The following is a 13458-nucleotide window of genomic DNA, read 5'->3' on the forward strand; positions in this document are numbered from 1 at the left end:
ATAAATAAAAGAACGTGAATTTCAAAAAAAAAAAACAAAAAACAAAAAAAAAACTGTGAACTCACTCCCCTGAACAATTAGTTCACAGCCTCCAGGTTAGAAATTTCTTTTCTTTTCTTTTTTTAAATAATTAATTATATATATAACTTTTTAAAAAATAAATTTATTTATTTTTTGGCTGCATTGGGTTTTCATTGCTGGACGCAGCCTTTTGCTAGTTGCGGCGATCGGGGGCTACTCTTCATTGCGTTACATGGGCTTCTCATTGCGGTGGCTTCTCTTGTTGAGGAGCACGGGGTCTAGGCGCACGGGCTTCAGTAGTTGTGGCACCTGGGCTCAGTAGTTGTGGCTCGTGGGTTCTAGAGTGCAGGCTCAGTAGTTGTGGTGCACAGGCTTAGTTGCTCTGCAGCATGTGGGATCTTCCCGGACCAGGGCTCGAACCTGTGTCCCCTGCATTGGCAGGCGGATTCTTAACCACTGCGCCACCAGGGAAGTCCCAGAAATTTCTTAAAATGTGGTCTTCTAGCCATGGCAGAACACCAGCTACTTAAAGGAGCATTGCACTTGAGCTGTAGTTTTTGAGAGAATTGAGATGTGGTAACAAGGTCAAGCAATTTAGGTCTGTCTTCTCAGGAGGACTGCTGCTTAAAACAGCAGGATGGTCAAGGATGGTGTGACTATCCCAGGTGACAGCAAGAGGAGCCTGTTGAGAGTAGGGGGTCTCAGCCAATTCTGACTGCCACCCTGTACAGGACACTCCTAGCAGTCACATCTCACTGCTTACAGGGTCAGTGGGGAAAACACTTTAAGTCAAGGCATCACTGACTTACTATCCAACCCAGTACTCATTGAGAGTTTCCTTTGGCAAGCAGAGGGGTAGCTTGTCCTGGCCAACCCATTTCTCACATCTTTTTCCTATGGAGTGTGGCTACAGTGATGCTTTTAACATGGAAAGTCCATTCAATTGTCTTGATCCCCACCATAATTTATAGGATGACTCATTCCAGGGAATCAGAAACTAAAATAGTCTCCTGAAAAGAACGAAGGGTAATTTTACCTGAGGAGGCTTCAGGTAGAGTGAGACAAGAGAGGAGGCTCACCTGTGAAGGGTGTCTCCCCTGTAGCCCCACCTGGACATTCACAAGTATCTGGTACTTGGAGACATGGGCACACAGTCCAGCTTGACAGGACTTTTGGTGGGTTCCATAGGTCACCCAGGCTTGCCTAAGTGCAGGATTTATAGACAGAGGTTAATGTAGACCGTGGTTTTTCCCAGGACCTAGTTAATTTACACACAGCTGTGTGTGTGTATGTGTCAGGAGTGGGATTTGAAACAGCTCTTATTTTGCCACTCAGTTTATATGTGCTGTGACTTAAGACTCTTGGGTTAGTTGGAGAACTCAGTACCTCTTTGTTTCAGATTTTGGATCCCTGAAGTCTTCTGTATATAACAAATGGATTGTTATACGAGAAAGAGCTTTGTCAGCTATAAAGCCCTGTGTAGAGTAAGGTGATGGTGGTGGTTATCATGGTACCAGGAATTGCAGTCTTTGGATTCTTGGCTTCCTTTTATAATTTTGGGCAAAACACTTTGTCTTCTCATCCACAGAATGGGGGAAATTTTACTCTTGGTGTGTCTGTTGCTATTCCACAACCACTTCTGTGTATGTGTGTGTTTAACTAGAACCATTTCTGAAATGTATTAGACAAAGTCAGGGTTGCAAGATTCTTCCCAACAAAGAAACTTCTGGCAAATCAGGTTTTTTTCTTTCTCCCACTTGCCTGGTTTGTCTCTTTTGAGGGTTAGTGGGTCTGGTGTTTGTAGAATTAGGGAATTAAAAGTTAGTGTGTGCTTTGCTCTTGGCTGTTTTATAGAGTGATCTTCAGGTCCAGTCTCAGGTTAGGGGTTACCATTGAGAAGTACTTCTTTTTTTTTTTTTTTAATATATTTTATTTATTATTTTTGGTTGTGTTGGGTCTTCATTGCTGCGCGTGGGCTTTCTCTAGTTGCAGTGTGCGGGCTTCTCATTGCGGTGGCTTCTCTTGTTGCGGAGCACAGGCTCTAGAGCACGGGCTTCAGTAGATGTGGCCCGTGGGCTTAGTAGTTGTGGCTTGTGGGCTCTAGAGCGCAGGCTCAATAGTTGTGGCGCACGGGCTTAGTTGCTCTGAGGCATGTGGGATCTTCCCAGACCAGGGCTTGAACCCGTGTCCCCTGCATTGGCAGGCAGATTCTTAACCACTGCGCCACCAGGGAAGCCCTGAGAAGTACTTCTTAACGTAAATCCTTGTATCTTGTCAGGACCTAGAAAGTGGCAAGAGATAATAGCACCCATTTATATATTTCCGTAGCACCTGTGCTGCTGTTTATTGTACCACAGTTGTGTGATGGTCTGATTGGAATCTTCATGCCATAAGCTCCAGTGTGGGCAGAGACTGCACCTGTTCTGCTCACCATTGTTTCCTCAGCATCTAGCAAAGTGTCCTAGCCCATGGTGTCAATGACTGAATATTTGCTGAGTCAGTGAATGACTTTTCCAGAGCTCTGTATCACTTTTGTGGGATTGAGTGAATCTCTCGCATTGTTTTGAGTAGATAGTGATCTCTTCTAGCATCTCAAGTCCTGGTGACCTGGTACTTCTGCTTACATGCAGTCTTGCCCCTCAGCCACACCTGATAATGCAGCATGCAGCCACTGGCCTCTCTAGGGCTCCCAGGACCCTGGGCTGCAGGGTCACAGGCGCTGACTGGGAACCTGACCACCTGTACCTTGTTCTTTCCAGGTTGTGGACCCGGCTTATTAGCAGATGCCAAGATGCGGGTATTTGAACGCTCAGTGTATTTTGGCGATTCCTGCCAAGATGTTCTTAGCATGCTTGGCTCTCCACACAAGGTCTTCTACAAGTCAGAAGACAAGGTAGGGAAAATGTGTTTATAAAGTGAATAGGTGGTGTCTCTCTCTCTTTTTTTTTTCAATCAACTTTAACTTAATATTCAGTAAATGTAAACTGCTGTTTTCCCATAGGACCTGCTCTATTAAAGCTGATGGAAAAGTAAATTGAAAGCTCTTTTCTGACCCCTGTTGGTCAGATTGTTCTGCCTTTCCTTGGAGACCAGGGCGCAGTCTATAGTCAACCAAAGCTGGCTGGGTTGTTCGGCACCATCATGTGGGACTCCCACACTCTTGCTTCCCCAACAGATTAATGTTATACAAAAAACACAGTTTGTAGACTCATTTAATCCAAGAATTAAATGTATTAAGGGGTTGGATTTCAATTCATTGTTATTTTTTCCCCAACAGATGAAGATTCATTCTCCTTCTCCTCATAAGCAAGTTCCATCGAAGTGCAATGACTACTTTTTTAACTACTTCACTCTCGGAGTGGTAAGTTGTGATTCCTTAGAGAAGCGTTCCATTTCTGTGGGAGTGTGCAGTGCCCCTGGGCATACCTGTGTGCATACATGCAGCTTTAACCATGCCTGGCTGCAGGAAACCTAGCCCTAGCTGGCTTTACCAGTGTCATCTTGCATTGGCATTGGTACCCCCAAAGTAGACCTTTCCTGTCACCACCGTTGCTGAGAAACACTGGGTTCTCTGGTATGTCTTGATTTCTTTTCTGAGGGAAACATGATCCACAAGTAGAGGCTGCAGGAGTCATTCAGGTTAAGATGTTTTGGGAACTGCTGTTTTGTAGAGCATAGGACCCTCTTCTGGAGCCAAAAAACAGGCAAACAAAAAAGGCGTAAAGTCTGGGAGTGTGCTTGTGTATTTTTAGGGGATCACCCTAGAGGCATTGCTGCGGCCCTGTGCTCTGGACGTACGGTGCTGAATGGAGCTGTGGCCATCGGTGCTGACAGTCCAGCTGGTAGATGTGTGTGTGAGAGAAATGATAGTGTAAAGAAACTGCACCAGCAGGATAGAGCTCAGAGGGCAGGGCTAGCCTGGATATTGGGTTTTCTAACCGTTCAGCTTTCTAGGGCCTGAGGCCCTGAAGCAGCAAAGAAATGGTATACTCCAGAGAGGGCGAAAGGAGGAGGACTGGGTCTGCCAGTGTGGAAAAGACCAAAGAGGAGCCAGGAGTAGCAGGGGAGAGGCAGTGGGATCATAAACTCTTGAGGGTAGGATGGTGGCTGGAGGGAATGGCACTGTTGTAAGCTGAACCTCTTTTCTTTTTTTTTTACTATTTATTTTATTTATTTGGTTGTACCGGGTCTTAGCTGCAGCAGGCAGACTCCTTAGTTGCAGCACATGTGCTCCTTAGTTGTGGCAGGCAGGCTCCTTAGTTGCAGCATGCATGTGAGATCTAGTTCCCTGACCAGAGATCAAACCCGGGCCCCCTGCATTGGGAGCGTGGAGTCTTAACCACTGCGCCACCAGGGAAGTCCCAAGCTGAACCTCTTTTTGAGTTCAAGGGCCAGTGATGATAGGTGTCAGGGAAGATGGAGCGAATGGACCAGCCCTGATGGGACATGGTGTGGCTATTGGTGGATGGCTGGAGTCAGGGGTAACCCTGGGGTCTCAGGCAGAACAGCTGACAGGATGTGAACCTGAGAAGGGTGTGGCAGGGTACGAAGAGTTGTTTGATAGGCAGTGTCAAATCCAGATCTGAGTCCTGGCTAGAGGCTAGCCTTTACTTCAGTTCCAAGGGTTGCTGACTCCCACAGAGAGGGCCTGTGGAAGCCAGAAGGGTCTGGCAGGTCATGGCATTCAGAATAGCCAGATGCCTTGAGTCCCTTGAGAGTCAGGTGGCCCCTGAATCTTCTTGTTAGCCTGTAAGCCAAAATCTGTGCTTGGTTACTTTTTTTTTTTTTTTTTTTAACATCTTTAAAAAAATATGGAACACTTCACGAATTTGCATGTCATCCTTGTGCAGGGGCCACGCTAATCTTTTCTGTATCGTTCCAACTTTAGTATATGTGCTGCTGAAGTAAGCATTCGGTTACATTTTTTTATCAGGTGTTTTTGGTCAGGAAAGATATCCCTGACCGTGTTTGAGTTCCCAAGCAGTGGGAGCTGTAGCCCCTTGTGCCTTTTGGGCCTACTGGTACAAGGTTTGGAATGAGGTGGCCTGTAGATGGTTCGGTGTATGTCATCATCACTTCGCACTCAGCCTCAGCTGTCCCCTTGATTGTTATTTGGGAGAAAGCTGTTCCCCAAGGGCATCCCCATTGTGGAGTGGGCGTCTCTAAGTTGGACATGCCCTCGAAAGCCCCCTGCCCTGCCTCAGTAACTTTCCCCACTTGGGCATCCTTGTTTTCTATCCCAGGACATCCTCTTTGACGCGAATACACACAAAGTGAAGAAGTTTGTCCTACACACCAATTACCCTGGACATTATAATTTTAATATGTGAGTATACCTGTACCTGCCCCTCCAGGAAAGAGAGCTTGTGGCTTTGGATGTTTGCTATTTCATGGAAAGCAAACATTTCCTGAGTGTTGGCTCTGTTCCTGGTATAGTACCCATTATCTTACATCTCTCCATTTATACCCATTTTACAAATAGGGAAATAGATTCAGAAAGCTTGGCCTCTTATCTGAGGTGATAGGGTCTTCAGAGCCCCCAAGCTGTGCCCTTTTTGGTTTGACTCCAGTGCCCAAATCTGGCCTCTTCCAGGGAACACTGTGTCAGGCCCAGAGCCAGGGCTTTGGGCAAGTGTGCTTGATCCTGTTTTTCCTGGGGTGCAGAGTTGAGATGTGGGGGTGGTCAAGGCCTCCCAAGGGGTTCAACCTTTACCCATCTGCCTTCTCTCTAGTTATCACCGCTGTGAGTTCAAGATCCCACTAACCATAAAGAGAGGTGAGTAGTCAGTGTCCTCAGGGTAAGGAAAGGGTTTTAGAATCAGTCTCTCATGATGAGAAGAGATGATGATCCGAGAAGAGGTGATGATCCAAGCAGAGAGGGTGGCAGTGGTTGGGTTTGTGGCGTCTTTGCCCACCTGCTTCTGCCCATAGCCTCAGCTCCTCTGGGTTGGGCTCTGTGTTCTGGGGGCCACAGTGTTCTTGGTCTGTAGTCTCCTGGAGGCCCTCAAGGTCTTATCCTGTGACCATGGGATTGCTGCTTTCCATACTTCAATCCCAGTGCATAGGGTGGCTAGGGCTGGGGTCACAGGTGGGCTGAGACATCTACCTGAGCAGGTGTGGAACTGAATCCGGGCCAGGCCAGCTACCAACCACCCTGTGTTCTCTTTTCAGAAAACACAGATGGTCAGACAGAAACATGCACGACCTACAGCAAGGTAAGCTCCTATTTTCCCACCTGATGCAGTCTGAAAATGAGGTAGGCATCAGCCTGCCAGCAGTCTGGGTTCCCATGTCCTTTGGGCCAGCCATTTGTCACGGGTGGGGTCAGGTCCCTGCTAATCCCGTGTCACCCCCATCCCTCTTGCAGTGGGACAACATCCAGGAGCTCCTGGGCCACCCTGTGGAGAAGCCTGTTGTCCTGCACAGGTGAGTGGGAGGCTGCTGTCTCTGATCACCCCATCTGGCTCCTCACAGCCCAGAAGGCCCAGGGAGCCCTAGCAGTGGGTATGGCTTAATGACAGAAATGACAGAAATTTCTGGTGTTGCCATAGACATGCTTCCTGCCGCAACCCTGCGTGCTAGGACTAGGCCAGCTGTTCTGCATGTTTACTCGCACCAGAGAGGCTGCCCCTTGGGATAGCTCCCCCCTCTCCCACCTACCTCCAGGTATGGGGACCTTTTCGCCTCTAGTTATTCAGAAAGGGAGGCAGTTTTGACTAGCTGTCCTGGGCTCCCTTTTCCCTATCAAAGCTGCTACCTGCTTTAGTTAACAGCCCAATACCTGGTTGCATCCTGCCTGAGGCTCCCTCTCCCTCCTGACTTTGCACCACTCCAGTCCAATTGCATGTTAACTTTCTGTGCCAGCTGGACTATGTAGGATTTGGTGCTTGAATGAGGCCCATCACTATGACTAGGACCTCAAGGGCCTGTGTGGGAAACACTCACAGCCATGAGGGACCACTGGCTAATAGCCCCCATCCCAAAAGGAACCGGATGCCCTGCCTGGCCTTGGCCTCTGTCTGCCCCTCTAACTGTGGCTTCCCTGGCCTCAGGTCCTCCTCCCCAAACAACACCAACCCATTTGGCTCCACATTCTGCTTTGGTCTTCAGCGGATGATCTTTGAGGTAAGCCCTGGGGGTTGAGTGGCCAGTGGTCATGGTGAGGACAGGCAAGTGATTGAGAGAGAGATTGGGGAGGGCCTAAGGGCCCTGCTGAGCAGGTTAATCAAACAAGATGAGAGGAAATTGGGATCCCACATTTATATTTGAAAATGTGAGTACAATAGGAAGGGGAACCACAGGGCAAGTGGGGCTCAGTCCGGGGGTGTTGGGGGCCTTTAAATGCCATGTGAATGAACATGCTGTGGGGTGAGTGGCTATAGAGGCCCCACTGGCTTGGGAGAAGAATGGGCTGCCCCTGTTTTCCCATCTGGATGCCATACCTTCAGCAGACCTCTAGCAGTTCCAGAAGGACCGGACAAATGGGTGTGGTCAAGTTTATATATTCCAGAGAAACAGGCAGACACAGGAGCAGAGATGACCCCCTTAGCATGAGTTGGGGGGTGTTGAGGGGTCAGTCCAGCCCCATGTGCAGGTGGGTTGCACACACAACCTCCAGCCCCTGTGCACAGGAGCTGCCTCAAGTCCCTTCTCTTCAGTCACAGCCCAGGACTGATGCCGCTGGTGGTTTTTGTGGGTTTGATTGCCTGCTCTGCTTACATTCCTTCAACTCCTCCCCCTTGACTCGCTGTCATCTTCTCATAACAGGTCATGCAGAACAACCACATTGCCTCGGTGACCCTTTATGGCCCCCCCAGGCCTGGTGCCCACCTGAGAACCGCAGAACTCCCCTAGGAACATCACCACCCATGCCCCTCTGCCCCATGGAACTGTGTATCGCATCCTGTTCAGCAGGCCACCCTGTGGGTTTTCTTGGACACCTTGCCAGTGTGGAAGGGCTGTTGTGATATTTTGAGGTGGGGCTCAGGCTGGGTGCTCTGCCATGGGGTGAGAGGCCCAGATATTCTTCTGTGCGATCTCAGCCTGCTGGTGCCAACAGGGGACACAGACTGCAAAGAGAAGCACAAACTCTGAGCCTTGATACCTGGACCCAGGAGCTCTCGACTAACATGTAGGGAGACAGGGTTCTGTCTCCCCTGTCCCCCATACATTGGGAAAACTTGGGGCTCTTTCTCTGGCTGAGGACACAGGCACCCAGACAAGGACAGGGTCCTGCCTTTGGCCCAGCATTGCCACATGACCCTCAAGGCAAGCAGGTAGCATGTCCGTAGTACTTGGTTGCAACTTTTGCACTACATCCAGTTTAGTTACTTGATGAGCTGGCTGTGGCCAAGGTGGCTCACTTGCCCTTCCGTTTCTTTCTTGCATGTGCTCCCTGCCAGGCCCAGTAGGCACACCCAACTGGTTGAAACACAACTTTCTACCATCAGGGTACGTGCCCAGGCCTGGTTCCCACCCCTCTTGGAGCCAGCCTTCAAGGCCGCCTGTTCCCCTACTCTGCCGAAACCTGGCTGGCAGCGCTGCATGTTTCCATCCTGTTTGCCTCTTTGTTTTAATGCCAAAGTTTTAGCCAAAGACATCTTCCTCCTTTATTTGTGTTTCAGCATTCTGTTCTGCACTGTGGGCTTGGCTCCCCTCCCTCAGCTCTGGGCAGTGTCCCCTGGCCGGGCCCATTCACGGCTCAAGGCCTCTGGGGCTCATGGAGGGCTGGGCTGCTCAGTCTCTTCGTGGGACTTGCTAAGGAAAGTAGCATATGTGCTTTAAAAATATTAATCCTTTTGAAAAGAATTGAGAAGAGAAATGTATAATTTTATCCCATTTTTAATATTTTGGTCTAGCAACTTGTGATACATAGATGACAATTTTGTGAGTTTTTCAAATGTGTGTACAGATTTTTGTAAATATGACTCTTTTGTAATTAACTCATGTACAGCCTCATCCTGTATAGTTTAACAATGAATGTGCAGGGGACCTGCCCCGGGCGCCTGTGTGGTGCCTGGGCCTACAGCCAGGCTTGTGTGGCGTTCCCATGACTTTGTTACTGATTGGTGTCTTCCCATGTGGACTGTGGCCTGGCCAGAGACCCTCACACATCCCACTGTGGGGCAGCCAGGACTGTTCCCATCCTCCTAGCATGGGGGAACCTTCCTCATGCCCTGCCCATACCCCTCCTCCAATAAAGACCTATGCCCTCCGCGACAGCTCCCCATGTGCTGTTGCTGGGATGTTTATACTAAAATGAGCGTGTAGGCATTGATTTTTTTGAGAAAGGGGGTGGTTGAAGAATATGGGGAAATTTACAGCTGGAGGAGTTATCTTAGAAAAAGGTTCCTTGGCTCCTCTGAAGGGGGCAGCATAGGCTCCAGTGGGAGAACGGCACAGTTGTGTGGGTGTAGGTGGGTAGCTGGACGTGGGGGAAGACTAGGTAGGACAATGCGCTCAGTCCCTGTGTGCCTCCATCCCTAATGTTCCAGCTAGTCCAGGGCTCAGGAGGCGTTGGCCCCAGGAAAGCAGATCTAAAGACCTAGACGTGGCTAAGAATGCAGTTTGAAGGGGCAAATAGGAAGCAAAACACCTACTTTCAGATTGAGTTGTGGCAGAATCTGCCGGTTCCGTGAGGACTGAGGCTAGGCCCCTACCCATCCCTGTGGGGTCCAGCCTTGAGAAAGATCTGCATTTGTTGGCATCACTCTAGGGGTTCCAAACTAAGAAGTATGGTCAGATTCCATGAGCCTCTGCCACCCCCACCCCCACCCACGTCCCTACTAGGAGGACCAAGCACGTTCACCTGCTTGGCAAAGAGCCTGGTTCACCACCACCTCAGCCCTGGCTGTCTCAAAGGGCCACCATTAGATTTGCTCCAGATCACCTCCCAATAGGGTGGGTCAGCAGGAACCAAGCTCAATCTTCACTCCCTGGGACCTTCTGGAGGCAGACACCTGGATGCCCCTTTCTGGGGAAGAACGACATACACAGCACTAATCCGCCTGGGAAACCTACTCTTCAAGCTACCTCCCACTTACATCCTGGGTCTGAATGAGGGGGGCTTGGAGCTGTGACAGGTGGCTAGGGGCCCCACTGGAAGGGACCCGCAGCGACAGGCCATGGACGCGCACAGGCTGGCCGGTGCAGCAAGTGCCACATAAGCCATATGTCAGCAGCAGAGAGCCCGTGCACTACAACCAGCTCGCGGTAAAAGCAGGGGTCGAAGGTGCGGAGGTGCGGAGCGGCTGAAGGTCGAGGGATGCCAAAGGTGCGGAAAGCAGGGTGAGGCTCAGGCGTGAGACGCAGGCGCTGTAGACACATGCCCAAAAAGACGTCGTCAATGGGGAAAAGCTCAACCTGCGAGCAGGCACCGGCCAGGCGGCGCAGCGTGGCCCCCGAGAGCACGAAGCCGCCGCCGCCTGCGTAGGCCGGGTAGGCGGGCAGGCCGTAGACAGCCTCAGGGATGTAGTACTTGCTGGCCCGCACGCGGATTGGCCGCGCCTGCACTATCACGTCACCTGCAAGCAGGTCCTGCTCCGGGTCCCTTGGCGCCAGGAACTCCAGCAGGTTTCCCACGTGCACAAACACGTCGGCGTCGCCCTTAAAAACGAAGCGCACGTCGGGGCAGTAGGCGGAGGCCCAGGCCAGAAAATGGATCTCCTTGAGCGTTAGGTTGAAGAAAGTGTCGTCGAAGGCCCAGAGCAGGATGTCCGCGTACGCACGGCTCTCAGCACGCAGCAGGGCGCTCCAGTGCGTTCGAGTGCCCGCCCCCTCCGCGTCTGCCCCGTCTGTGCCCGCGCCCCGGGGCACGCCCAGCAAAAACACCCGGCGCACTAGCGCCCCCTGCACGCGACCCTCAGCACCCCACGTCTGGCGCACGGCTTGGCGCCGCTCGAAGTCCGCAGCCACCGACTTGACGGCGATGAGCAGGTCGGGTCCGCCGGGGGGTGCGCCATTTCCTCGGCACTTGTGCGGCTGGTTAATGAGGAGAGGGAAGCGCCGCTGGTCCTTGGCTCGCAGATAGCGGCCGAAGTCAAAGGGTCCCGTGGGCGTGGGCGGCTCCGGCGTATCCTCTTCGTAGGCCGGCGGGGCTGCGCCTGCGTCCGGCGCCTGAAATACACGGAGCCCCGGGGTGGGCCCCGGCGCCGCCCTCCCTTGAGCTCCCGGCGCGCTCGTCGTCGGGGCCGCGCCATCGCGCTGCGCATAGAGCAGGAGGCCGAGGGCGGCGCCGAGGAGCAGCGTGAGCGACGCTTCTCCGCGTAGGCGCAGCCTCCGCCTCATGTCCGCCTGGCAGGCGCCCGCGGCCCCTGCGGAGAGACTCAGTCAGGGGCTCAAGACAAGGAAGCCAGCAGCCGGCAGGGGCTCCGGCCCCGCCCTCCCCGGGGGTAGGGCGCGGGAGGCCACACGCCTGGGGTCTCCGGCTGCCGGCCGTTCATCCCCCTCCGTTGTCCTCCTACTTTGGGCCCTGACCCCCCACCGGGATGGGCACCCTGAAAGGGCAAGAAGTTCCTCCTAGTAGCCGACTCCCACCCTCTCAGCTCCGGCCTAGCACGGTGCCCCAGAGCCAGAACAGGGAGACGCGGAGCCTCGGCCCCACCCCCTTCCCGCGCTGAGGCCGAATCCCTTCTACCCATCCCTACCCACCACGGCGGTCCTTGGGATCCTGATACACGTTCGGCCCTTGGGAGCGGCGTGGCCCCGGATGCCGGGGCCTCCGGGGCTCAGCGCAGGGTCCCAAGGGCGGCCATGGACGGGGCCTGGGCCAAATGCAACGTTGGCAGGAAGGGGGGCCGGGGCCGCTGCCACGTGACCCCACAGCTGTGTGCGCCCGGACATCTGGAGCTCAGTCAGCTCCGCCCTGGCGCTGCAGGAGCGCTGTCTCCGAGTGGAGACTAATCTCTGAGAGGGATCCTCACGGTCAGCTCTCTCTGGGAAGGCGCAAAGAGGTGAGTTCTGGTCTCCGTGCAGGCTCAAACTTCCCAATTCTGCCTTTCCAGGGGACAGGAAGAAGCACTAACCTTTCTGGTTAGTTTCCCCACCCCTGCCTCTCCGGAGCGGAAAGGGCCTGGGCTGGGCAGGAGCCCCAGCGCAGGAGGGCTTGGCATCGACCCCTCCCACGCCATCCTTGGAAGTGCCTCTCGTCAGCTTTCCAGGAGCCCTGGTTCCGCAAGACAGGGTCCAAAAAGTGCCCCGGATACATGGCTGCCTCCTTTCTCCTGGGTCTGCCATGCCCGCCAGCAGACACACCACGCACACAAGGACTAACAAAACTGCGTGCTCAATTCTCACAACCCTGGCAGCAGCTGTCATTGATCATGCCCAGATGGGGACGCTGCCCCTCAGGCAGTTGAGTGACTTGCCCAGGATCGTACAGGCAGAAGGTAAGAGCACTGTCCCAGATCTTCTGGAATTCAGCCCAAGGCTCTTTCCTCTGTCCTCCCTTGCCCCTCTCCCTATCCATCCACTTGGATGCAGGAGAAGGGGGCCAACCCTGTCTGCTTTAACTTCACAGGTGAGCACTTCAGTCTGTCTCTCCAGAGGCAGTTCTGAGTTCTTTATTCCCTAGTGCCCCAGGCCATCATCGCCTCCTGCAGGAAGAAATAACCAAGCCTGGGCCCACTGCAGGCCAGGTAGGGCTGGCAGGGATTGGTTTAGCTTGGGGGACTCCTGAAGTAGACCAGTGAGCAAAGGGTTTGATGTGGACACAGGCGGGCAGAGAGGCGCTCTGGAGATTGAGGGCCCAGGCCTTGCCCAGCTCTGGCTGCCACCTCTCTCTTCTTGGAACTCAGAGCCTCCAGGTCCCAGCCATGCAGTGGGGCCTGGAGTAGACAACACCCACTCCGCCCCGCCCCGCCCCACCCCACCCCAGAGTTTCTGAGGGCAGACTGTGAGAACCAGCACTGCTACCCAGTGCCATCCTCTTTCCAGTGGCTATGACTGTGCCTTCTGACTTCTTCCCACCAATATTCTCCCTTACAAAATAAACCTTCCAACCTGAGCCTCACTCTCCCGGTCACAGACTTCTCAGGAGTCCTCTAGTCCGGCTGTCTCTGCTACCTCACCTCCCATCCCTCCTGTGGTCTGGTTTCAGGCTGTCCACACCATGTCCCAGAAACAGCCCCCACCTAGTAACCTTTTCCCTGACTCCAGTGGACAGTCCGCAGCTTTGACAGATTTGCAGCCTCCATCACAGCAGGTGGGTATTCCCCTGGCTTCCAAATCTGGTTTTCCTCCTTCCTCTTTGGGTTGCTCTTTTTTCTGGTTGGTGACCTTCAGGACCTCCCCCTGGGCCACCCCACCCACTCCCACCTGTACATTTCTGAATCCTAGGCCTCAACACTCTCCTGAACTCAAAACTATAGATCCAGCTATCCTTGGACTCTCTCCCTGGATGTTCTACAGGAACATCATGCCCAACTTGTGCCAAACAGA

General features: G+C 52.9%; 2 protein-coding genes and 1 non-coding gene across 3 annotated transcripts in view; 1 reads left to right on the top strand and 2 right to left on the bottom strand.

Moving 5' to 3' along the window:
- Positions 1-9280, top strand: part of PHAF1 (phagosome assembly factor 1) — a 28833-nt gene extending 19553 nt beyond the window's left edge. Inside the window, exons 9-16 of the mRNA XM_059904506.1 lie at positions 2781-2914; positions 3299-3382; positions 5265-5347; positions 5754-5797; positions 6193-6236; positions 6389-6447; positions 7074-7146; positions 7789-9280. Of these exons, the coding sequence (XP_059760489.1) occupies positions 2781-2914; positions 3299-3382; positions 5265-5347; positions 5754-5797; positions 6193-6236; positions 6389-6447; positions 7074-7146; positions 7789-7875 (608 nt within the window). The 3' untranslated portion in view covers positions 7876-9280. The remainder of the gene's footprint in view (positions 1-2780; positions 2915-3298; positions 3383-5264; positions 5348-5753; positions 5798-6192; positions 6237-6388; positions 6448-7073; positions 7147-7788) is intronic.
- Positions 4827-4933, bottom strand: LOC132354427 (U6 spliceosomal RNA). The gene has a single exon (XR_009499293.1). It is a non-coding gene; the product is annotated as a U6 spliceosomal RNA (small nuclear RNA).
- On the bottom strand, positions 8861-12177 carry B3GNT9 (UDP-GlcNAc:betaGal beta-1,3-N-acetylglucosaminyltransferase 9). The gene is made up of 2 exons (XM_059904507.1): positions 11671-12177; positions 8861-11333 (listed from the first exon to the last, which is right to left on the bottom strand). Exon 2 carries the CDS (start codon positions 11305-11307, stop codon positions 10108-10110), a length of 1200 nt encoding a protein of 399 aa, XP_059760490.1. The 5' UTR covers positions 11308-11333; positions 11671-12177; the 3' UTR covers positions 8861-10107.
- Positions 12178-13458: the final 1281 nt, after the last annotated feature.

The sequence above is a fragment of the Balaenoptera ricei genome, chromosome 19 (assembly GCF_028023285.1).
Source record: "Balaenoptera ricei isolate mBalRic1 chromosome 19, mBalRic1.hap2, whole genome shotgun sequence".
Classification (NCBI taxonomy): Eukaryota; Metazoa; Chordata; class Mammalia; order Artiodactyla; family Balaenopteridae; genus Balaenoptera; species Balaenoptera ricei.

What these genes read in the sequence shown, in the direction of transcription:
- B3GNT9 (XM_059904507.1), bottom strand. Translation starts at nt 11,307, where the DNA reads ATGAGGCGGAGGCTGCGCCTACGCGGAGAAGCGTCGCTCACGCTGCTC.